This window comes from Girardinichthys multiradiatus, chromosome 15 (genome assembly GCF_021462225.1).
Source record: "Girardinichthys multiradiatus isolate DD_20200921_A chromosome 15, DD_fGirMul_XY1, whole genome shotgun sequence".
Lineage (NCBI taxonomy): Eukaryota > Metazoa > Chordata > Actinopteri > Cyprinodontiformes > Goodeidae > Girardinichthys > Girardinichthys multiradiatus.
Genome location: NC_061808.1, coordinates 20,480,538 through 20,507,396, shown reverse-complemented (window position 1 = coordinate 20,507,396; position 26,859 = coordinate 20,480,538). Strand labels below are relative to the sequence as shown.

At 38.4% G+C, this 26,859-nt stretch overlaps 1 protein-coding gene across 1 annotated transcript; it reads left to right on the top strand.

The window, feature by feature from the left end:
• Nucleotides 1–727: 727 nt before the first annotated feature.
• ppp1r14c (protein phosphatase 1, regulatory (inhibitor) subunit 14C) lies at nt 728–26,859 on the top strand. Its single transcript, XM_047388098.1, has 4 exons — nt 728–1,243; nt 18,301–18,384; nt 20,291–20,323; nt 23,919–26,859. The coding sequence occupies exons 1-4, from the start codon at nt 1,010–1,012 to the stop codon at nt 23,991–23,993; spliced, it is 426 nt and encodes a 141-aa protein (XP_047244054.1). The 5' UTR covers nt 728–1,009; the 3' UTR covers nt 23,994–26,859.

Sequence of the window (26,859 nt, the reverse complement as noted above, 5' to 3'; positions counted from 1 at the left end):
ACCTTTCAGTGATCAACAATTCACACGAGCAAAATGTTTCACAACCTGGTCTACCACAGGTTTATGAATTCATTTGACCAATAGATGGCGCAAACATTCTTTAACCAAGTTATTTCTCTTGGTGTTTATAAGAAAGTGCAAATAAAATAAGTTTACTGAGATATTAGTATATTTTTGTTGTACAAGCAAGGACACCTGAACAATTCTGTTTGGCACTGATAATCTCTGGGGTGGCACATCTGAGCCCAAAACCTACATAAGAATTTCCAGATTTTTTTTTTAATGTAGTTTTCAAATTATGCTCTTACGGACATAATTTTGAGTTTTCATTAGCTGTAAGCTAATCAAAATCAACAGAAATAAATACTTATTTTACATTCCTCTGTGTAATAAATGTTAGTTTCACTTTTTGAACACAATTGCTGAAATAAATAAACTTATCGATTACATTTTAATACACTGAGATATACCTGTACATATGACTGAACTGTCAAGCAAATTTATAGGAGTAACCATCGTCCTCCTTTTGATGGCGCCACTGTCATCAGCACTGGTGCACATATCAACACCATTGAGGGAAATTGGTTGATTCACTGCAAAAAATGAAAACAAAGAAATAAATAAAAAGATATATGATTTAACAGAACCTGTTCTTGAATATGTAGATTTTTAAACCTTAGGACCTACCAATACCACGTTCCGGATGTATATTAAACTCTTTGTTGCATATCTCTCCAATTATCTGTCATCGTCACATTATCCTCTTCCCTTTTATTTATAGGAGACAGGAATTTTAATTTCACCCAAAAAAAAAACCAGCGCCTGCCATCCCGCATTTCTTCCAGTGCTCGCTCCGCCCTCTCGGCTCCACGGCGCTGCGCTTTAAATAGCAACTGTTTAAAAGCTGCTGCACATTCTCCTGTCTTCCGTGCAGCACCGTGGTGTCTCTCTTCCCCCTGCTCACTTTCATTAACACATTTATCCAAGCAACAAGCCCTCTCATCCCGCCATGTCGGCCGCCAGCACCGAGACCAATACCCCTCTGCCCACCGCCGGCAGCCGCGTCTTCTTCCAAGGTGCGCCTGGGGTGGGCTGCGTGAGCTCCAGCCCCATCAACGGGGACGACCCGGTGCAGAAGAAGCAGGGCAAAGTGACGGTCAAGTACGACAGGAAGGAGCTGCGGAAGAGACTCGTCCTGGAGGAGTGGATCATCGAGCAGCTCAGCGAACTGTATGACTGTGAGGTGAGTGAAGGACGGGTCACCCTCCGTTAATGGAGCGCCCTTCAAATCCACATGGAGACAGACTGGATCATGCAGGTTATTACCTGAATTATCTTAAGGATTACACGTTTTCATCATTTTGTGGTTGCACTGTAGCCACATGCAGACTAAATTAATCAGAATAAAACACACCCACGAAATCCAAACTTTTCACATCCGGAAGCTAGTCTTTTACTTTGCAGCATTAATATAAAGATATTCAGTGGTCTACGTGTAATAATTTGACGCGAAGAGTATTATTTGCTATATTTGTAACTGAGCAGAAGACGGATGACTGATTTTCTCAGGGCCGAAAGCTAAAGCAGAGAAACCGCATGGTTGTCCTTTTGCGCACCAGTCGCTCCCCATCTCCTCCAAAGCCTGCAGCTATAAAAAGGGCTTAACGTGTGCATCCATTTATATAGACTGTAAAATCTGTGTATTCTCTTGTAAAAGACACTAACAGCCCTTTTCATCAAAATCCTTGAGAGTAAAACATCTCATAAACCATCTGGTTTATGAGATGGTGCTGGCGTCGCAGTATATTCTTATGACGTTTATGTAGGTACGTTTTTGGCCTTTTAACCCATTTCCACTTTTCTGGGGTGCATCTGGGCTGCCAAATTACTGTAGCTTGCACGTCTGCGCGTCGCATTCTTTAACACCTAAAAAAGGGGGGGAGGGGAGGCCTTGTGTGCGCATGTGGGGAAAGAGAGACAGCGAGTCGGGGGGGTCCGGAGAACAGCAAATCCTCCTCCCACTATAACTCTCCTCTCTGCCACATACAGTATGCTGCCATGCAGAACCATGTAGGGGGATGGGGGTTTGAGAAGATGGAAAGAAGGGCACTGGGTTAAAAGGATGTGCTGATGCTGTGACTCTCCTCACCAGCCAATCACTTCCTCCGACTCGAAACCCCTTCTTGCAACCGAGGTTTTGCACAAGCACACACATGTGCACACACAATATATCTGTCACCTTTGAGTCAGCCAATCATATGTTTATATATACCTGAATCCACACATAGATTACACCATTGATAGATTATAAAAAGATGAGAATGTATGCAGCTGGTATTATTGTTGTCCATCTAGTTACAGTGCTTGGCAAATTTATACACTCACCTTGAATTTTGTTGCATTTTGGTGCATTACAGGCACAAACATCGATGTTTTTTTATTGGGATTTTATGTGGTGGAGCAACACAGAGTTGTGCCTAATTGTGAATTGAAAAGAAAATGATATATCTGACACCATGATATAAAATCTATTGCAACTAATTGCCTTTAGAAGTCACGTATTAAAGTTGTTTTCCCAAAGCTTCAGAGGTTTTTAAGAACGTTAACAAATAAACAGCATAATGAAAGCCCAGTTACCAAACAGACAGCTCAGGGGAAAATCTGGAGAAGTTTTAAACATGGTTAGGTTATGAACCAACATCTAAGGAGTTGAAAATCTCATGGAGCACTATTAAAAACTAACATCTGAAAGAACATGGCAGAGCTGCAAGGGAACAAAGACACGACTGTCCACTTAAAATTAAAGTCCAGGCAAGGAGAACATTAATCAGACAAGTAGCTAAAGGGATACCCTGAAGGAGATTCACTTCTCAATGTGTTAACAGGACAACTATCAGTTGTGCACACCACAAATTTGTTCTTTATGAAAGAAATGTACTAAGAAACATGTTTGTTAGGCTGTAGACACAAGCCATGTAGGGGACACAGTAAACATTTGCATGAAGGTGCTCTGTTCCGATGAGATTTTTTAACTACATGCAAATCCCTATGTGTACCAGAAGACTAATACTGCAGTGTTAAGACCTGGTGAAACATGGTGGTGGGATCATGCTATGAGGATGCTTTTCTTCTGCAGCGATGTGAAGCTGGTCAGTGTTAATGGGAGGATGGATGTGGCTAAATACAGTGCACTCCTGGAAGAGAAGCTGTTAATAGCTGCAAAAAACACGAGACAGCTGTTCACCTTCCAGCAGAACGATGGCTCTGAACATTCAGCCAAAGCTACTGTGGAATTGATCAGATCAAGTCATATTCATGTTAGAATGGTTTGCAGGGAGAGACATGCCCTCAAAAGACTGAAGAGTAATGGACACAACACTTTTCACATTTTTATTTGGAAAAAAATTAAAACCATATTTCACTTCAGATATCAGATAAAATATCAATACAATCCATTAAAGTTTGTGATTTTAACACAACAAAGTGTAAAAATATCAAGCTGGATGTGTGCATTGTGTTCAGTAGGTAAACATAAGCAAAAATCACAGCAGGCCATTGAATGCAACCATCCAAACCTCTGCCTAGAGAGCATTGCAATGCAAATATTTCCCACAATGGAGCCTAATAAACTCTGCATGTGTGCATCATTTCCCGAAGCTCCGTACTTCCACCTCCCCTATACTGAAAATACAGCAAACGTGATATTCTCTGGAGCTCTCCGACAAAGACTGATGCTTTTTACATGCCTGTCATCTTGTTTGCAAGCTTCTCCCTCTCTTTATGGCCCTATTTATTGCTCTGGTGTGGTTCTCATTCGAGCTCAATAAGCTGTAGCCTTGTTTCCAAGTGAAATGGATAAACATTTCAAGGCTGATTGAGCTCTTGGCTGCATGTCAAAGCAAACTGAATTTTAGATTTATAATGATAACTAAAATACTTACATATTTTCTCTGTTGCATGACACTCTTTCTAATTGACCTCAGTCCATGCAGTGTAGACATCCCCAGTTTTATGACCCCTCTTCATATCTTCCCAACTAGCAAACAGGATAATATTGCATGATGACCCCTCCACCAGCTCTACTGCAGTCTCTGATAAGCAGAGCATTATTAGCCTGAGGTGACTCGGAGTTTGGAAGGATTTCAAGAAAAGGCGGAACTGAAACCAGTGCCTGATGATGTTGACACGTTGTCATTTCAGCACATTGTTAAAGCTGTCTTTCACTTCATCACAATGCCAGTGTTTGAGCAGGTGGCTTTTATTGCTTACCAGTATTCGTGGCTTATATGGCTGTAAACAGGAAGTCACACTCCATCCACACCTCTATGTTAAAACCCAAATTGGATTCAGGAGTGTGCTTTAAGCATGTGTGTGAGATACATGTAGGTTGGGAGGCTGGAGATTTGACCATGGTGGTCTTGCCTAAAGGTCTTCCTCTGTATTAGTTTCATTAAAAAAAACCTTATGGTACTTTAGAGACTATCATATAGGGGCTTGTGTTCTTTTAAGCCAGGGTAGGTTGTTTATAGAAACAGAAATATGATGGAAAAAACTGGATTGTGCTTTTCTGTTGGTGAGAATTTGATTTTCCCTGGGTTACTAAAAAGGATGCAATGGGATTTTCCTACACAGTGATGATTTAGGTTGAAACAAGGCTAAGTGATGAAAATGGTGTTCTTGGTGGAGATGCCAAACATGCAAACGTACAATCTTACATTCGTACAATCTTGTCAGCAGGTCTGTTTATGGTTTGAAATCATAAATGGAAAGAGATATGTTATCAACTTACTGATAATAGTCAGCACCACAACCTTTAGCAAATTCCACCAGTTTTCTGACTTGCAACTAGAATACACTTACTTAGCTTTGAATTTATTGACAGATCTGAGCTCCAGTCAAATGAAATACAGCATCAGCTGAAGGTATTTTTTTTAAAAGTGTCATGTTATCTGAAAATCAATCCATTTAAACACCATCCATCCATCCATCCATCCTCTTTTGTTAAGTCCAAATCAGGTCACTGGAACAGCCTGTCCAGGGGGGAAACCTTGACGTCCTTCTTACTAGCAACACTCTCCTGCTCATTTGGGATGATTCAAAAGTGTTTGCAGACCGCACACCAGATGGAGTAATATACTCCCCCCATCAACTCTGGGTCTCTTCTCAGTGTGACATGTGCAGAAAACCTCCATTGGGACCCCCCAGGAGACATCCTGATCAGATGCCCGAGCATTCTCAAATGACACCTTTTGATGCTGAAGACCAGTTGAACTTCTAGCTTCTACTTCTAGCTCTAAGGCTGAGCCCAACCACCCTACTGAGGAATCTTATTCTATACACCTATATCGAGAATCGGATTCTTTCAGACACGATCTGTGTCTTATGACCATGAGTGAGGGATGGAACATAGATACAGAGCAATAAATTGAGAGCTTTGCTTTTGAGTCCAGCTCTTTCTTTTCCACACAAGACCGGAGCAAAGCTCTAATCCGTCCGCTTGTCACTCGGATATGGACCGCTGCAGTGCACAATGAAGATCATTGCTGAAAGCTGTCAACAGAATCACATAAAAGGTTCCCTGTGCAACCTAAAAAATTTACATGTAATTCTGCTTTGTCATTGTTTTTCTTTTTTTTCTGAACAAATACCTATTTTCTATTAGTCTCTGTGTGAGTCTCTGGTTCCTTTGCTCTGTGAGTAATTGAAAAACCAAATGTGAACTTCAACAGGGAGAGATGCCCTTCTGGTCTCCAGGGATTAGCTGACTTAGTTTATCTCTCTGTTTAAAAAACGGAGGAATAAGTGCAGAGAGCAGCAAGAAGTATAATGTGGAAGCTTCGACGACGGCTTACCATGCTTATCATTCACGGATGTTCTCAGATATTCTTTTTACTCCATCAATTTTGGTTGTGTTTTCTAATTCTTCTTTAGAAGAAGTCAAAAGTCCTTGTCAGTTTGTGAATACTGACCCACCAACACACCCCCACTCTACTTTAACAGATGATGTGGACTATAATGGAGTGCATGTTAATGCTGAGGTCCAGTTTAGGTGATTAAAAGGCAGAATGTGTCAGCACACTGATAGATCTGCTTGTGTAAGAGCAATCAATAAAGACAATGCAAGACCTAAACCCTTTCTTGACAGCAGTAAATCCATTATACACTTAAATGCTCCATGTTGTGTCATGTGTAAGCCTTCGAGATGCAAATGAGTAGAAGTAATGCCCTTCTTTTCAGCGGCTCTGCCAGCTCAGACACTGTTGGTATACAAGACTTCTGTCCTCAGGCTTTTGGTGTCTGTGGGTTTGCACGAAGCCATGTGGCCTTTTTTTAGGCTGATGATACTGCGATACTCTTAAGCAGATGCACATTGGGGACTTCTCATAAACCGATGAGCATGGCAGTGATCTGGCAGATCAGTGTACATATACAGATCAAATGGAGCAAATACAAACCTTTGAGTTTAAGCATCTTGTTGTCATTAATACAAATGTATCTGACTGCCATTCCTGCTTTTCTTGGATCATTACCACTATAGTGAGGTGTGCTGGTTAATTTCCAAACTGCATTTTGTATAGGAGGGCCTCAGGTAGTATTTGTGCTCGTGAATATCAGTAGGGAACAAATAAATCTGCATTTTGTTGCGGAATGCTGCCCTTCAAGTGTCAAGTGTCACTTCTACTTTAAAATGTCTTTCATCTCTGTCTCTCTGTCTCCTGCTTCACCGTCAATATGATTTTCCCCCCTGTGTGCCTGTCATGTGTTTCTTGCTGGGGAACAAGAGCAAGCACGTGAGCCTTGTATAAAACCAGAGGAGTGGAATTCTAGCTCAAGTCATTAGAGTCGTTCAATAGCATGCTAGGGAAAACACACGTCGGCATACACTGACAGGAGTATTACTTTACATACAGAGTTACTTAACATGACATGTTGCAGGCATGCAACCAAACAAGTACAGTGCCTTGCTAAATGTTCATGCTCGAGATTTTTCACATTTTGTCTTGAAAAACCTGAAAGAAGAGAATATTAAACCAGGGTTAGGTTATGAAACAATATCAAAAATCTTTGAACATCTCACATTTATTAATAGTTGTTTAATTAATTTTTCCAAAATGGAATATGGCACAACTAAAAAGGTACCAAGACATGGCTGCCCAACTAAGCTGACAGACTTGTCAAGGACAGCATAAATCAGAAAAGCAACCAAGAGGCCGACGGTAATTCTCTAGGGCCTGCGGAGATCCATAGCTCAGTTGGATTATCTGTTGACACCCTACAAATCTGGTCTTTTTTAGATTGGCAAGAAAAAAACTATTGCTCAAAGAAGAGCCAAGAAGTCATGTTGGACGTTTGCCACCATCCATGTAGGGTGTACAGTAAACATAATAAAGCAGATACTCAAGCCAGAAGAGATCAAAGCTTAACTATTAGGGCTAAATGCAAATGTTAGGTTTAGTGGAAAGCTAACTCTGTACATTGCCCTGAAGACCTTATCCCTATGGTGAAACATGGTGGTGACAAAATCCTGCTGTGGCAATGTTTTTTTCTCAGCAGGGATACTGGTCAGAGCAGATGGGAAGGTGGGAGGAACTAACAAAGTCAAAGCACAGATCTATATTAAACTGCCAGTCTGGCAAGACTTGAAAACTGCTCTTCGCATACAGGCGACGGTGGCTCAGGTTGTAGGGGTTCGTCCTATAACTGTTGAGTTGCCGCCTAGTTCGAACCCCGCTCCATCCATCTCAGTCATTGTGTCCTTGGGTGATGCCGAATGTATGGCAGCCCCACTTCTGTCAGTCTGTCCCAGGGCATCTGTGGCTAGCCTACTACTGTCAGTGTATGAATGGGTGGATGACGGATTGTAGTGTAACTAGTGACTTTGGAGTCCTCGGACTTGTTAAAGCCCTATACAAGTGCAGGCAATTTACTCTATTGCGTCCACTATAATTGAGATTGAGCTGCTTCGCTAAGAAGAATAGGACAAAAACATAGTTTGTAAATGTCCAGGTATCATTTTCCTGCCACTTCACAATTATGTGCTGCTTTGTATTGGGCTATCACTTAAAACATAAAAAAATACATTAAAGTAACTGGACAAAACGTGCAAAAAGTGCCATAGTTATGGACTTCTGCAATTCACTGTAGATTCCAAGTGAATATTTGGTTACCAGAATAGCAGCAATTAATTAAATTATTACAGCTGCACTGACCGATGCACAGACCAAGAGATGAAGGAAGGTCAGTCTTGTGTTTACAATATCCATGCTTGAAAATTTCTTATCGTTGCCATTTAAATCGCACGGACTAAAATAGATACTCGCCAAGCGTCTGTGTCCGAGGACACGTCCTCACATTTTACTCACATGCATGCATCTGCTGCTAATCAAATCAGAGGTGTTGACAAGGTGGCCTCTCCGCTAGCAGAAATCCACCAGCTGCTGAGACACACTGGCTGTGCTGAGTCTCAATTTCAAATATCAACACTGAGGACAAAGGTTATGGTGTGTTTAATGGCTCTTCATTTTTGCTCATGCTACTTTTTTGTATCATTTTTTTACTGTCTGCATTTTTCCACCTCCATTTTCTTAATTTCACAAATCTCCACTTTTTCTTTGTGATCTTCCGTCCAGCATTCTCACTTTGGGATCCCTGTAGATTTCATCCAAATAGATGTCAAACATTCTAGCAAATGGTGACCTTTAACACTTATACATTGGAACTGCAAGAATTATGTATGCCGTGAAGAACAGATAATAATCATCATACCGTCGGATCTAACCAAAATATCCATCAATGAAAGAAATCCTACATCCCACTTTAAAAATCAGTTCATTTCTTAGATATTTCATACTGATGTTCTTGTCTTCCCCAGACATCCCCCCTTACCCCAAACAGATCCGGTTAACTACTGGTTTCTCTGTCAGTAGGATTGTAAATTGGGCGTGTAGGAACACTGACTCTCACTGTCTGTGCTCGGAGCTGGGAGGAGGAGATGCAAAGCAGCGTCTGCATTTGCAGGGAGTAGATGGAAGAAAAAGAAAGGAGATGACGGCTGTTTTGACTCTTAAATTCAGACAGAAGTGTGCCTATTCGAGTGTGTGTATTTCTTGTTTATCCACCTTTGCATGGGCAAAATGGCTCATGCAAAAGCAAAAGAATTGGATGAGTTCAGTGAGGAGGTGTTCTTATTTCCTATTTCCTGTCAGCTTTGCTTAATCTTGTTTACATCACTTCCTTTAAAAAGAGGAAAACCTTTAATTTAAATACAATCTGACCGCCTGTTCTGCTTGTTGAATGGCTGGCTTCTTTTGACCTCAATGCTATTGATGTTTTCATGGTGAAAATGGGCCTCAGCTGTCAATTCATTTGCCTCAGGGAGGAACTGTTGGGATTGCAAATAAAGTAACATAACTTCTGCCTCCCATATCCCATCGTGGTATCTTTCTGTTTGATAATGAAATTGTAATATTTAACCCTTAAATATATAAACAAAGGCGATTCTGTCTAGCAACACTATATGCTCCATATGTTGATGTGAGCTGCTGGTGAGGCTGCTGATGCAAGCTGATTATGTAGAGCTGTAAGAGGGGTATTAGTTACAACATAGAGGACCCAAAGAGTAATTAACTGTATATTTCAAAACATCCATCAAACTGCCTCTGAGTTCATGAAGAAAATCAAGTTTAATAAAGTCTTAGTCTTTCAAAAAAAAGGTTGCATGCACACACAATTCAGAACACATTAGACTATTAGTGGCAATTCTACATCGCACTAAAACCTCCTCTACCCTGCCCAAGCTATTCCTAATAAAGAAATAAAAATAAAAGGTGGATTTTACTTGTTGTCTCCTCTGAGCAGGGTGGGTGGGGGGAGGGGGGGGGTGAAGAGCTCCACGCGTCCGCGGATACTCAGCAAAGCAGTCCGTTTTCTTCCTTGGTGGCCTCCGTGGCAGAAAGGTAGAAAAATTATGACGGACCGTCACTAGTCGACTGGTACAAAAACAAGGAGGAAAATCGTATCTCCTTGTTAAACTCACGTCTTCGATCGGTAAACTTGAAACTTCTGGCCTTCCTATTCCAGAAACTTCTTTCATTAATTTTTCGTTGGCCAACGGGGAGAATAAATGAAATCCACTTGGGACCTCTTCTCCAGAATGCTGCTTCAGTTGCGTGGTAACCGCGTCTTGGTCCCAAGCTGAAAGCATGGTGGGCCGTCTCATATTCTGTTATATAGTTGATGGTGGCCTCAGGGCTGCATCGTCCCCGTCTTATTAGCCGCGGTGCCCGCTGTGATTTGTAGGAACAGACTATCCTGCGGTACAAAATGGCCGATGACGTTGGAAAGGCATAGTGGCGTCTGGCAACGTGCAAATGGCCCAGTATTCAGCAAACTAGTGGTCCAACATGCCTAAAGGTGCCACTTGCATCTGTTTAAACAATTACATGGAAGGAAATGTCCAGTCATCGTAACGTTCATTAAGGAGGCAGATTCTTTGTCCCAGACATGTCTCATTATACACAGTGAAGCGAACACTGTATCAACATGGGGGTCATTGCTCAAAGAAACATAGAAAGTCAGATTAGAGTTTGCAAATTTATGAGTATGAAGAAAATAATTAAAAGATCTCGAAACAAAATCTGTCATTATCCTGGCATTTCTGAAATCTAATTTGTTTTTATAATCCTTACTTACTATATCTGCTTTACATGAAAACTACTGTGGCTTAGTGGGAAGAGTAGTTGCCTTCCAATCTGAAAGTTTTGGGTTTGAGTCCAGCTTGCTCCTGCCACATACCGATGTGGCCCTGGGCTAGGCACTTGTATTGGTGTATGAATGTGTGCGCCTTCGTAAGTGCGATTGGGTGAATGCAGCTCTAGTGTAAAGGGCTTTAAGTGGTTGGTATGACTGGAAAGGTGCTTTATAAGTTCGGTCCATTTGAAACCTGTGGTATTATTAGAGTAAAAATGGCATCAAGGTCTATTTAACTCTGTTTTCACAAAGCAGATTTTCCAATCAGTGGTAAATGATTTAAATGTTATGCATACAGAGGATTCGAGGGTCACTGTTGTGCTAATTATTAACATTTTTAACTGCAAGGATTTTCCCCCCTCCAACCCTCTGTTTTCTAGCAGTTCTCCTCTGGAGTAGAGCTGAATCAGCATGGGAAAAGCTGCAACTGCAGCTGCTAGCATCGCCCAGTAAAGTCACATTATTCACGCTGTATGGTTTCAGCAAACTGCTGCACCAAATGGCAATAGAGAGGTGTCTAAACGTGGGGGAGGAATAAGAAGAATGTAATCCATGTAGAGCCTAAACGTAATCTTCACAAGTCTCTCTGGTCTTCCAGAGAGTTTTTTAGTGTTTGTCCCTTTCCCTTATTTTGATCCTTCAGAGTAATTTCCCATCCCATCCTGTAAATTCTCTGTGGTTTCAGTTCCTCCATCCTCAATAACGTAATCTCAGGGGATAATTTCTGCCCACCTTGAGCTCCTCGGGATTTAGATGTGACACTGTGTGGTAAAAATAGAGGAAGAAAGCTGAGCTGTGAGATTTTACAGCGTTGCACAATCCTCCCCTTCCTTCTCTTCCTCATTATCATCATCACAGTGACCCACTAATCTGTTCTTACTTCATCTCAATGTATCTGCGTTTAATGTCTTTCTTAATCCATTTTATCTTTTCTGGAGCTTTTGCCCACCTTTTCTTTGTCTTTTTTGTTTTGTACACATCAACATTTTAGGATATGATACTCAACATTTTTGTATCTGTTGGAGATCCACATTCTCTTCTGTTTTCTCCTTGCCTATTACCTGCAGTGATGTGAAAAAACATTCATACCCCTTCAACTTTGTTACATTTTGTCAAGTCAGAACAACACATTTATATGGATTTTATTAGGATTGTAGAGCAACACAAAGCAGAGCATTCTTCCACCATGAACTTTGGATCTCAGCAGCTCCTACAGAGGTACCATGGGCCTAGTGTGATGTAATTTTTTTACTAGAAAACATTTTGTCAACTTTTTTTGATGAAATCTAGATACATTTTGCAGACTCCCTAGAAGTGTGGTGAAAATGACAAATTAAAAATCTTGATAAATAAGACCTAATTTTAGAAAAAATACAAAAAATAGCCACGGACAATTAATCTAGTGTTGACAAAAGTAAATCAACATCTGTGTTATGCAAAATCGAATTCGAAATCCACTCCATCCTAGAAAAACAGTTTCTCAAAGGTGAAAAGAAATATTTTTTCCTAATAAAAATGCATTATTTTTTTACTTCACATTTTAGCTAACTAAAATAAGTAAGATTTAGTCGGCTAAAATAAACATGACTACAGATTCCTAAATTGTGACTAAAATTTAATTACATTTTATTCAAAAGAATTATACTAAAACTAAATTAAAATGTGCTGACAAAATAACCATAGGACTTGTGGATGTTTTTCTAAGCAATGCTCCCCCTGACCGGCTAGTCGGTTCAAATGCCTTGCAGTTGAGCCATATACTTTCTCCACAGAACATCTGTATTAATGTTTAAGTTAAATTACACACAGGTTGACTTTGAGTAGTATTTTCTGTGGAAACATGAGACTAATAATGATCACAGGTCTCCATATTGTTCCAAGATTTTGCAAAATGTGTTGTATTTTACACTGCTCATTCTGTTGAAAACATGAGGCCGTATGCGTCTCAGTCCACCTCTGAATGTGGTCTGAGCAGTGAGATCTCGCTGCATCTACAATGTGTCTGAGGTGGAATCACACATTAGCCTAAATTGTTATCAGGCTCCTCAGACATGTTTTCATTGTTGGATGTAAATCCTTCACCCAGCACAATAATCACACAAATGATTCTAGGAAAGTTTCTGGCATAGATGTAGATGTAGGTCAGAAATGTAGATGTAGGTCAAATATGCATGACATATTTATAAGGCTAATATAATCTACAGAATAATTAAATAAAATAATATTTTACTATATTGTACACCTAATACCATAAAAGAAATGCAAAAAAATCTACATCTGTAATGTGTTAATTTGTTTAATCCTACTTATCCTACTTAAAAGCATTGGATTTTCTTTGCATTTCTTTGTTTCTAACAAACCCAGTAATTTATTTTTGAAACATATTTAAAAATTTTGACAGGGAAAGGCAAAGAGAGACCGATTATACAAGTATGAGATTAAATGAGAGTTGAGAGAGCTACAAATTGGGTATGTAAAAGCATTCAACCAAAGTTTAGTGTATCCAGTAGAAATTGTAATGTAGCTCAAAACCTAATTTGTATTGTAATTAACTGTATTAAGTTGTATTGGATTTACTGTCATAGAAAAAAATAAAGAATACGCCCTTTAAATTGGATTTCATATATTTTGTACACATCTAATGTTTTGGGTTGTACTTTGTGAAACCATTTTGGCTTTATCTTTGTTTCATTAAACATTGCATAGTGCAATCTACAGTGTGTGGTATTGCATGCAGCAATAGAAAAAAGGTAGGTGTTGTTTTTTGGTTTTGCAGACTTGCTCGACATTTTAACAGGCAAGTCAAAAGTCAAAAAAGCCAATAAAGTTATGAATATCCATTCACAATTTTGGCCTGGTAATATTTAAAACCAGTTTTACGTCTCTGCACTGAAACCAGTGAGTTCATTAGCGGTGGGGTAATTCTCTCCTTTAGAACTGTAATTATATGGAACTGGTCGGTCTGGTTTATGCAGTGAATCATTTAGCCAAAAATAAAAAAGCGATTGCTTGTATCTTTGTTCATGGATACTATTTGAAAAAAGTCTGAAAGGAGTTTGTGTTGACTCACAGGGCTGGGCTGTTCACATTAGCTTTGATTCACCTCACCACTGCTGAACCCAACTGAAAAAGCTGCCGGCTGCTGAGCTGACGGTGAAAACAAGCCTGACACACATGCTCCCTCAGCTGTCTGCGCACACTGCAAGCTCACAGGCTGACAGTCCAGCTTTGTGTTTTTCTGTCAGGCTTTCGGTTCTTTGCTGGATCTCGCACACAGTCTCCACAAAGTTGCCTTCACTACCATGCACACTGCTCCTTGTCCACACATCCTCTTCACACACCAACTCTTTCATCATTATATCTCTTATTTGCAAATGCAAATACACAAATTAGCCATTATCTGCAACAACTTCTACTTCTATGTATAGCAGTTAAGGACAGAAATGCCCCTTTTTAAAATTGCTTCTGCATTTAAATATTCGATTGGCTGCTTTACTTGTTATGTTGCCTGCTGTCATATCATTGACTTTAGCTGCTGTAGGCACTAAAACATATTTTCCCAGGAGTCATGGAAGGGGGGTTAGACTATTTTAAGCTCTCCCTCTCCACTAGGACTAAATATCTGCAGCGTGTGATATATGCATGTAGCATCTGATACATTTGAAGGCACTTGCACACAAAGAGACGAAGAGTCGAGTGCCTCTGTGAGGATTAATGATGGCAACAATTTGTTTGAATATGAGGATTTGTATGTAGCCTGGCAATTGCCTATGGTCATGCTTCACCCATATCTGTAGTCAACATCAATCACAGTGATGTGGGGTGATGGACTGCCTGCTGACAAGTGGAACAGTCAGACTCTCACAGAGGTCAGTGAGTGAGCGATGACCCCGACAGACGGATAGATAGACAGAGGGGACTGAGCTTTGCTGTACGTCCTCAAATCCTAAGGGAGAAGCTCAGTGAAGTCATCTGCTCACTTTATATCATTTGTCCTAATTTCCCTGAACATCCATGTTGTCATTTCATCAGGCTAGTTTATCAGAATCAGAATCAGCTTTATTGCCAAGTTCGTACATACAAACAAGGAATTTGACTCTGGTACACTTTGCTCTTTGGTTTTGTTTTTGTATTACAGAATATAAAAATTTACAATGTACAATATACACATATATAATAATATATATTATATATGTATATATATATGTATATATATTATGAATAATGTCTTAAAGTGTGATCATCTAATGCTTAATACAGTTAATTACTGGTTTCAAAATGTTGACTATTTGTATTAAAATTTTAATTCTATTAAAGACAGTGGTAGACAGTGTAAAAAACTGTGATTGTGAATGCTAATCTATACAATACAGTTCCTACTTTTACTCTGGTACCCCTACATAAAATCTAGTCCAACCAACTTGTTTTCATAAATTGTCATTAATTCTCAGTATAAATACTAGGCTTGTTAGAAAAGATTGGAGAAAAAACATTGTGAAGACCAAGGAACACACCACACAGGTAAGAGAAAAAGTTGTGGAGAAGTTTAAAGTGGGATTGGGGAAAAAAGAACAATTTCTCCAGCCTTGGAGCATTGTTCAATCTATCATCTGAAAATGGAAGGCATATGGCACAGTTTTTATATTTAAAATATGGCATTTCATTCTGTATTCTTCATAAATGACATAGTTAATGATGAATATATAAGTAAAATCTGACCTTGGATCAAAGTGTAACTTTCTTGTTCTTGATATCTGTTTTAATGTAGTTATGATTTGAATTTTTATCTGAAAACATATTTTGGCAATAGTGATTTGTTTCAGTGTGTATATATTAAGTTGTCAAAATTAAGAAATAAGAGTTCTCCAGAGATTTAGAAAAAGCTCACTGCAAAATCAGTCCTTTTGCTTATATGTAAATGGCTCTACATAATTCTTTGCCTAAAGTCTGTTTTTAGTTAGTTTTTTTTATATTGGAAACAATAAGCTATTATGGTAAAGCAGAACGTCTAAATGTCTAAAATTTTGTTATAATTATTTCATTAATTTATTTAGTTAGAAATTAATAACTGAGTTCCTTTATACAGTTGAAACCAGATATGTACATACACTGTAGAAAATACACAATTGTTTTTCTCAATGTGTGACATTAAATCAGACTAAAGCCACAACTATGGATATATTTTAAGGTAGCACCTCTAACTCACTGCTTCCTTGTTTGACATAATGGAGTAATAGCTTCTTCCTCAGTGAGGAAACCAGATATGTTTACAAATGCACTCAGGGATAAAGACTCTAAAGTTTGGTGACATGTCCTGTGTTCTGATTACACTAAAATTGAAGTGTTGAGCCATAACAAACATTAGTTTGGAGGAAAAAAAGGAAAGCTTGCAAACCTGGGATCCGCATCACAGCTTTGGAGTATAGGGTGTGACAACTTTATGTTAGGGGATGTTTTAGTTTTGCTGCAGGAAAGGGTGATGCACCTTGCAAAATAGATAGCATCATCAAAGAACATTATTTGGAAATATTGAATCAATATCTTAAACATCAGACAAGAACTTAAAGCCTTGGCCTAAATGGGTCTTCCGAATGGACAGTGACACTAATCATGGACTCAAATTACTTACAAAGTGACTTAAGGACAACAAAGTCAATGTTTTGCAGTGGCCGTCAAAAAGCCCTGATCTCAATTTTAGAGAATTTGTGGACAGAGCTAAAAAGGTGTGTGTGAGGAAGGTGGTCTCCAAACCAGACTCAGTTACAGTAGTTCTGTCTGGAGGAATATTATGAGAAGCTTGTGGAGGGGCATCCAGTATATTTGACCCGAGTCATACAGTTTAAAATGTTATTCTGCCAAATACGAAGGAAACATATGTAAATAACTGAAGTTGTAGAAGGTAAAGAAAATAAGTACATATCTGTAAAAAAAATCAGCTCTCTTATTATTTTGGCATTTAGCAAATGTAAATAACTTTAGTAATCCTAACTGAGCTAAAGTAGGACATTTTTACTCTGATTTTATGTCAGACAGTGACAAAAAAGATAATACAGTGCATACAAACATCTGGTTTCAAGTGATTTCTAATCTGCCGTAACCATTAAACGTAAGTTTCATGGATGTTTGGTTATTGCTCATCAGGGTCGCTTGTTACTGGAAAGACTGAAATACCAAAGGTTAGAAATAAGAATCGAGGTCTGCCTTGTGTGTACATGTGTGCATAATTAAACAAGCTAGGAAAGTAAATTAAAGCATCTTATAATATGTAAATGGTCTATGTTGACTTGTATTCATATTAACGATCTGCTAGAGAACAATTTGCTTAGTTTTACTAGTAATACACCATATTGCCTACAGTTCTGTCAAATTAATTAGCATTAGCATGATTTTAACATTACGCTTTAAGAATATAGGTTTATGCATTATTATAATGGTTATGTTTGACACTGATTTCACTTTGTTCACATCAACCTGCCCACACAAAACGAAGCGTAGTGACTATAATTCTGAGAGCTAATATCATCCCTGCTGTAATGCTCTCTGTCTTAATACCATGCTGTGCTCTTGGCTATATTACAGACACACACACAGAGGCCCAGAATAAAACTCCCGTTGCTGTGTTAGCAACAGAGATGAGAAATTATCTCACAGGTATTGTTATAAAAAGATGCTTAGTAGGTAGCTGTGAGCAATGTTCCCATCCTGCTGTAGTTAGATTGCACCTCCTGGACCTCAGTAAGGGGCTTCATTTTAACCTGTGTATAACAAAGATAGTGATGAAGCCTTTTAGCATGAGAGACAATAACTCTTTCAGCATACATACATGCACTTAAAAATGTATCATCAAGTCCTCATCACACACAAAGCAAATATATGAGCATTTGCACATTTCACAGATACATTTATCCAGAATGTTTCTGTAAGGTAACACATTAAAATGACAGAGAAATAGTGTTATCAGCAAGTTGAGCATATTGGCTTTTTGGCACAAAATCTGCTGTTGAAAGTCATTCTGTTGTGAAGGAATGAAGAGTAACATGCAAAAACAGCAAGAGAGTTTTGCCTTGATTGCCCACTAAAACCCAACCACCCAGAAGATGGTAGAAGGTGGTCAAAAGATCTTCTCTGTCTTGTTTGACAGCAGCAGTTACTTAAGTATTAATGTTTTATGTAAATGTCACGCAAACATTATGGGACAATAACTGGATTCCTTATAGAGCCTGCGCTCTATGCCTCCCTAAAGGACAGCATTTGTAGGACACGTCATGCGGTGGCTTGAAGGGAAATGTTTATCCTCCCTGCTTGCTTCCTCTGCAAAAACCTTGTGGTGAAAGAAAATGAAACATTGGAGCTCTGATGTGGCGTTGAGCCTCCAACCACAATGACATTTCCAAATATCCATAACAGGCAAAGACACAGCATTATCTCAGTGTTTATAGGCCTATTGCCAACACAAATATTCTAGTTCCATTTTTGTTTTATTTTTGTATCTTGTTTGGCATTTAAAGTATTTTCGTCTGTTTTCTAATAAAGAGTTGTCTTGTGTTTCAGGAGGAGGAGATGCCAGAGGTAGAGATAGACATTGATGACTTGTTGGAGGTCAACAGTGATGATGAGAGAGCTAGCAAACTACAGGTATATTCTTGTGAATGTGTGTAAATGCACAAAGTGAATCAGGAAATTTCTAAAGAGCTGTGGTTGGTTGTTTGGCTCTTAGACAATTAGACATTCTGGGTATTTAATATAGTCAACTGCTTCAAATACCTGTTTATCATGTGATGATAAAGGCTGATGCTGAGAATAAATCAGCTTTAAAAATTCAACACTAAATGTCAGCAGATGAGAAAATTTATATTGTCTGTCTGTTTCAAGAGTTGCTGTGTAATACTTTAAGTATTTCATATGGCAAATTTGAATATTCGCTCAGGCAAGAATATTCTGATAAACTATATTTACTTTTAGTTTTGCCCATTTCCTGTCAGTAATGTCTGCATTTAACAGCCAAACAATTCATTCTTCTTTCATATTAGCTGCAGCTAACAGCAAATGCAAAAAGTATAAGCTTGTGTTTGTTTTTATGTGACCATAAAGCCACTGTAAATTGGTGAATAAACTACATCTGATTTCGGGCCTTTATTAAATGCATTTTGCTTCTTTTTTCATGTCTGAATTAGACCTGGGCTCATATGAGATTCTCACAGAATGATAACCTTGTGTATAAACACCAAAGCTTTGTGGTATCTCTGTAGTTATACAGAAATACAAAAAGTATAATATACTCTAATTGCCTTTTTTCAAATTGAAATTGAAATTATTATCATACAGCTGCAAAACTAATGTAACATTTGGATTGTTGCAGTTCTAATAATCAATACAATACATTTCTGATTTTGTTTTTTATTCATATAAAAATTCAAAAGACGTACTTGCTAGGATTGGGGTAATTTGTGGCGCCTATTTAGTACCCACACCATTGCTATCCCATGTCAAATATCTCCAAATAGCCAAATTTGTCTTTGTTGTAAGCAAAGAAAAAGCATATAAGCCTACTTTCAGCCAGCTGAATGGCAGTGCAAAGCAACATAGGTTATAAGGGTGGCTCCATACAGTTGAAAAAGACATCTTAGTAAAATTACTTTAAAGCTTTAGAATGCTATGATGTAAAATCTCTGTGGCTTTGAAACAGGAATCGCTTAAAACGGTGGTATACCTTTATACTGGTTTCTGAGCCTGCCTGTCCTAAAGACAACTTTTTAAAATTATATTTTAATACAATCTATAAATAATTCTTGCCTTGAGGTTACACTTGTTGTTGTTTTCTTGAACAGTGCTCTGTTGGTAAAGGAATTAGCATTTCTGTCTTTCTACTCTATTACAGATTTCTACATCATTATTTGCATTATTTGCAACTGTGTTTTTAAAGAAATCTTGGAAGAAAGACACCAGTGCCTAACAAAGGTGGTGACTTGGGTTTTAGATTTACACTCGTGTTTTACTTAAGCTGCAAAAACTGACTTCAGACCAAATGTAGACTTATAGTCTGAGACTTTACAAATAATCTTTATTTCAAGTATTCCGGTATGAAAGCAAGCCCTTAATCTTAAAAGATTACTTTAAACCTAAATCTGCCAGGGGTATGAATAATTCTGGGCTTAACTATGCACGGGCTATACTATACTAAGTTATTGGCAATCTGGACGGTATGCATTTGATGAGAGCATGCTTATTTCAGTCATTAGAGACTTGACATAGACTTGGCACAAAAGCCTTGAGTCTTGACTTCGGAAAAATGACTTGTGAACATTGCTGGACTCTGATAATTTGCCATTTATTCTTAAAATCTCTGAACATTTTCGAACATTTATTTAAATGCACAGATGTTTTCTATGTTCATATGAATAAAGGCTAGATCCTAACAACTAAGCAGAATATCTGTTAGTTTGTTTAAGTAAAAGTCAGAAGTGCAGGATATGCTGTGGTTTTAAAAACAATGTTCAATTGTCTAATCTCAAAAACTGTTGTTTCCCCCTTGTTTCCACAGGAATCACTAATAGACTGCTACAAACCCACAGAGGTGAGTTTATTTGGGGCGCAGACACCGTTAGAACCACAGCCTGCACCCAGCATGTTCTAGTATGTCGATAGTTATCTAATTAACAATGCCCGCACAAGCACAAATAAGCTACCTGTTATGGGACTTCATTATATTCATTGCTTACAGTATTCACGCTAATGTGTTCACAGAGGTAGGAGTCTGTGTTTAGATGAGGTGGCATTAGGCTATTTGCATGATTAAAGGTATTACCAACCAATCACATTAACACACACATGGCAAATTTTCTCAGGCTGAGCTCCCCATCTGTCATCATGAATGTATTTGTGACCCCGTTACAAAGCCATTGCTATCAACAGCTACAAGCTGTTCAGCTGTAACAATGTGTGCTGAGACATACCACCTTTACACCTTCAACTACTTGCACACACCCTACGTTTATCAATTTTTATCAAAGAAAATGCCCAACAATTACATTTACCTTTGCTGTAATCAACAAATAACACTAAAAACCAATGTTTAATGCTCAAAAACAACTCTACCAATTTAAACCTATTCAAAGTTGTGTTTGTGAAATTTTAAGCTCTACCTACCCAACACAAGGATACAAAAATGGTGCACACATCTACCCATAAACATGTCCTTTCAGTCATGTGGAAATAAGAAATAAAAGACAGGGGTAATTGATATAAAAGATAAATGTGAAGGAAAGGTGAAAGAACACTGAGATTGCTTCCAAGTGGTAGAGCGAGGAAAATAAGAGAAGATTAAAGACATGAGGTTGAATGGAGGAGTTATGAGAAAGAGGTGTGTCGGAGGTAAATGAAAAAACACCTGCTGGGTAAAAGATGACTGCAGGTATAAAGGAAGGAAGGGGGAGTCATTTAGAATTAGATCATGAACACTGTCATGTATAATGAGGTAGCTTATACTCACGCCATCATAGACCTTGATATAGCCTCATGCTTGATTCTCTGAGAAAACATTTTATCTTCCTTTCTTATTGGCTAAATCTACCTTGAAGATACATTTTTAGATTTGTTTGTTGCTGTTTGCTTTTCTTTAATCAGTGCATATAACAATAATCTTTGCTTAGCATCTGATGTTACTTTTTTGCTTATCACCCATTGCACAAAAAGTTAATGTCATCAAGCAGCTGCTGGGCATCATATCTAGATTTACATTCCTCTACGTTCTAGAAAACAAGCTAGCAAATAATCATGAAACATAAAAGAGGTTCTCAATAGTTGGAAGTCTACTATCGGATATTTTTTACTTCTTGTAAAAATGTATTGGCATTGGTTACTGTTGGTTAGTGCTGAGACCCCGATCTCAGCAAAAATGGTGATACCGGACAAACGGTTCCCAAAGATGTTTTTTCATCAACTCTTAGGAACCAGTGAAGCTCAGACCTTAAAGGGCTGTGCCTATTCTCATAGAATCTAGGGTTATGTAACCCCAGATTCATAAGAGAGAAGCGTAAAGAGAAGCGTAAAGGCTTCGAGTGCGTAAATACGCAGTCAGAGGCGCCCCGCACAAATGAACAGGGAGGATAAATAATCTCGTCAGGGCGGAGGCTGACATGAAAAACCTGCTGCTGTTAACAGTGACGACACAACTGAACAAACTGTAACAGTGCAGAAAAGCAGGAGCAAAACATAACAGAAGGAAAAACATCAGCAGCAGGATCATAATGACGCAGCACAACAACTTCCTGCGTGCTTCAAGCGGCCAGAGCAGAGGGCATCTGTTCGCTACACGGGAAAACGCTCAGTGCCAGGCCAGCTGTGGTCCTCACTGAGTCCACAGGAGGATCCGCCGTCAGGAGTGGACGACTTCCCTCACAGTCCATGGCCTCCTTTGTGGTTTTGCTCCAGTTCGGCTGAACCTGCAGCCTCTGGATCGGGTCACAGTTCCTCCTGCAACCCATGGAGGAGCCGCAGGACCAGCGGAAAATAAAAAATTATTTTAGATAATCTTATATTAAATATTTAGATTTTCTTGCTATCGTATTGTAGAACAGTATAGAATTAATTAACGCATAATTAAAAGCTTTTAAAACAACTAAGTTTTTACTGAGTTAAAAACAATTAAATATCAGTTTCTATATTGGGTTCAATATAGAAAAAGCATATATTTGTACATCCGACTCTAAGGGCTTCACCAGTCATGGACCTCACCGCACGTCACTGAACTGAGATCTAATATAACCCGGGAAATACCAAATATGTGCATGTTACAGGCTATTATTATATCACAAATAATCCTAACAACAATTTATTAAGAACAATCATTAAGCCTACAATGATACACGAATAAGAATCATGATAAACAGTGGTGTTTTCATTGTTAACCTATTTTGTCAGATGTAATATATTATTAAAATAAAGAAAATAAAACATTTAAATAAAACATTGTCTTCTATTTTGTCGTTATGTTTTTGAACAGTTTTTGCAGAACGTCTGCTGACAAAACAACCGTTTTTTCCTTTTTTTCATATAAACCAATATTGTCTTTAATAAAAGAAAAAGTAAAACAGAAGTTCTCCATTCATTAAAAACTGTTTAATGCGTCCTGGTGTCTGGAGAGATTATGTCACGGCCATTTCTGTCTGGCGTTGCATTCAGAAAACGAAACAATGACCCTGACAGGCTGCCACAGGTCCTGATTATTTTATTCTTTTCTTATTTCAAAGATGTTCACACGAACAGAGAAGGTCGTTGCAGTTCTTTTCATCTGCCTGCATTTTCTCCACATAGCGACCTGCCATCGGTGCGCACTGAGCGGTGCTGTTGCAAATTGCAGCTGCCTTTGGGACACGCATGGATGACAGACTAATCATGAACGCAGCTATTTGCAGTTTTAGTGAGTTAATAACACTGCAGGTGTTATATAAACATATTGGCATCCACTCATCCCAGAATTTGACAACTTTGCGGTGAAACGTCCGGTATTGCACATTTATTCATAACAATCATGTTAACTGGACACGGGTGTTATTGTGCGCTTCCGATTTCATTGCGCATGTAAGTATAGCACGCTGTGCGTGTTTTTGCGGATGCTGTCAGGTTTCAAGAGGCACAAACGTTTTGTTTGTGACTCTGTCTCTAGACAGCGAGAGAACCAGAGAGGGACAGAGAGAGATCCGTCACAGCCTCTCAGCACAATCGGGTCCAGCCCACGTGAATATCTGGTGGGACCAGATCACAGCCGGTCAAGGCCATAAAGTGGGGGGGGCAATGGCCCCCTGGCCCCCCCTATTCCGGCGCCACTGTTATTGTTGTAGCATTGGGATTGCCTAAAATGCTTTAGCTACATCTCTTCCTAACAGTTTTAACTATTATTTTTTAATAATGTCTTAACATTTATAAATAGACAAATCTTTCAACAAAATTAAAGCTAGTTATTTTAAGGTTTTTGTTTTATCAGTTATCTACAATTCTAAACAAGGAGGTAGATGCATTATTATGTAGAATCAAACCAGCACTGAACAAAGGTTGATGACTCAAAAAAAACATTCCTTTGCTGGAAGCATTTAAATCCCTCCTTAATAATTTCCTTGAACTTGATATGTGTTGCTGAGCAGTCTAACTGTGTTTTCCTTTTCTTCCTTCAGGACTTTGTCCGCGAGTTGCTGTGCAGGATAAGGGGAATGAGGAAACTCAGCGCTCCAACCAAAAAGGGCCTATAATGGTTTTCTTGTCCAGTATCAACCAACCATAAACTATGTCACTTCAGCTTCACCTACTTTACTCAGCCAACATGAACTGTCATAATACAGACTCGTTTATCAAAACACTAGTAACCACTCTGCAGCCTGCCAACATGCATCACATTATCCATAATCTGGCACTAGTCATTTTGAAGCACATAGAATTACAAGTCATGACAATTTAAGACTGTTGACAGGAACGTACGCCAAAAAAGAAAAGAAAAGTAATTACAGTGTGTGTTTTTGAGAGACAGAAAAAATGTTAAGTCCAGGAATGTGCCCAAACTGCAAGTATGTTTATAACAAGAATATTACCGGCTAAATCAACGAGTTTAGTTCACATTTTTAAGAGCAAACTTGCAGAGAAGAAAAATCCATCAAGACAAAACAGCAAAGAAATTTCAAGGTGGTTAAAAAAGTTACAGTAGGTAACGTTTAGCTGTAGCACTATACAAGCACAGTGCTTAATTTTATTTTTACTTGAGTGTCTGCTGTTACATCAAAAACAAATGTGTGTTGCCATTTCTTGTTCACATGAGTTAAATGTGGTTTTCTGCCAGTTGTTGTGTTTTATTAACCTATTTGTCCTTATTACATCAGTGCTACCAGATGTGAGGGAGAGCTGATCTTTTGGTTGATTTAAAGCACAAAGCATTATAATTATGCATAATGCATCTGCTGAGTCCTTTTGTAATGTATAACCTCTGAATAGAGTAGGGACATATTTAACAAAACACTATCAATATTTTTGCTAGTTAGTCAATGTTGTACTTTTCATCTCAGCAAGGCATGATGGGTGTTGCAGTTCTCTGTTTGAGACTACAAAGACCTGTATGATTGGCAGCTTTTCATTGATCACGTTCTTAATGCTCCTACAGAGGGCTGATGTGACCATTTAGGCTCCAGCATTGTAGTTTTTTTTCTCATTTGTTTCATTTACTTCTGGTCACCTGTTTCTCTGATAATGGACAATGTTGCCTTTAAGGACATTCAGGATAAATTCCTATTTTTTGTCAGCAGTAAACCTTGACTACTAACAGCTGAAAGATAAACATTGTGCAGTCAAATCTGAGGCCAAGTGGAACCAGTGGTTATAAAGAGTCTACACACCTCTGTTAAAATGCCAGAGTTAGGTGATGAAAGAAACAAGACCACGACAAATTATTTCTGAGTGTTTTTCCACCTTTAATGTGGCCATTAACGTGGTTGTACATCCTTAAGCTAGTACTTCAATGAAGCACCTTTTGATTTCATTACAGCACTCAGTCTTTTTGTGTAGAAGTCTACCAGCATGGCACATCTAGACCTGGCAATGTTTGCCCACGCTACAAATCCTTCAAATTGTGAACATCTGCTGTGTTCTGACTGATACTTTTTGACACTGAGATCCCTTCAATGCTTTAGAAGCTCTTCACAGATAATGTTTGTTTTTGTAAGATGCGACAAAAAAAAGTCAGGAAAAGACTACTGGAACAGCTGATAACGCACTTTAAATTTAAAATATTTAAGTTTTTTATTGCCCTGTACTGCTTAAAGGTCATATTAAGGGTGTGAAAAGATTTGTTATGTTTTTACAGCACAAAAACCTGTCAAACAAACAGGGGTGTGCTAACTTTTTAGATCCATTTTAAATCTCGACACTCAAATCAGTCATGTCCTGTAAATAAAGGCGTGCCAAAAATGTGACATCCAAAATGTCATACGTCATGAGTTAATGTGATACTGAATTTCAAAATAGACAGTTTTTCTTAGGATTTGCGAAAAATCTCTTAGTCTGTACAAACTTTAAGGTGTTAAAAACATTTGCAATTTGCAGGAAATATGATGCAATTGCATTTAACTGAGTTTAAAAGAATGGCTCAATTAACGCTGATGGCCTTTTTTTGCACCAACAACACTGACAAACCTGTAGGCTCTGATATAATCATGCATCTATTATGGCATTGGAGGTGTACCAGCTAGATCGGGGCAGGCTCAAACCTGCGATTGGATCCATCAACTTTTAAAGACCAAACCAGGGCAATGTTGGATTAAAACACATGAGAAGCACCCATCTTGCATGCTAAGAACAGAGATTCAAAAAGAGTATAATATAACCTTATATTTAAGCAAATAAAATATCTTTTTTGGACTTGCCTAAGATGTACGACTTTGTAGATTATTTACTGTTGAGACAATGTGTCACGTTGGAAAGAATCCAGGAAAAATTTAAATGGTGCTGTTTTTGATGTTCTTCCCAGAATTTAGTTGTTTTAAAAAGCGTTTTCACTGCTGAATGATGCCAGAAATATGTTTGAAAGAAACCTGTCAGTCTAAAACTGGATTTAATCTATTTTCTCAGTTGATACTGGCCCAGTCAGTGGCTGCCTCCATGGTTTAACTTGTAACAAAGGTAATATGTTTTCCAGATGAAGCCATTAATGGAAACTGGGATGCATTTAGAGTCTTTGTTGTGGTAATCTAAACTATTTTCTCTCAAGGATCAGTTCAGGGACAAGAGGGTGATATTTTATAATTTATTGGATTTCACGTGGGGAGTGTTTTGAAAGTGACTGTTTTAGAAAGCTTTACATTTGCATGAATTTGTAAAGTAGCATGTTGAAGGGGGAAAACGTTTTTTTTCCAAAGTTTTTTTTAAGTTAATAAATTAAAACACTTTCCTTTTTATACATTTATTATGATTAATATTATTGCTATCATCACTGATATTAGGAGTAAACTGTTCAGGTTTTAAGTTGAACTTTTATTTCTATACATCCACAATGAGTATTCCAGTTTATAAAATGTAATGTGGTGTGTGGTTTGTTTTTTTGCTGAAAAATAAAAATAAAGAAGAAATGCAGAA

What these genes read in the sequence shown, in the direction of transcription:
- ppp1r14c (XM_047388098.1), top strand. Translation starts at nt 1,010, where the DNA reads ATGTCGGCCGCCAGCACCGAGACCAATACCCCTCTGCCCACCGCCGGC. An exon ending in AGAGAGCTAGCAAACTACAG is followed by an intron (nt 18,385 to 20,290) that starts GTATATTCTTGT and finishes TTGTTTCCACAG; the next exon opens with GAATCACTAATAGACTGCTA. An exon ending in ACTGCTACAAACCCACAGAG is followed by an intron (nt 20,324 to 23,918) that starts GTGAGTTTATTT and finishes TTCTTCCTTCAG; the next exon opens with GACTTTGTCCGCGAGTTGCT.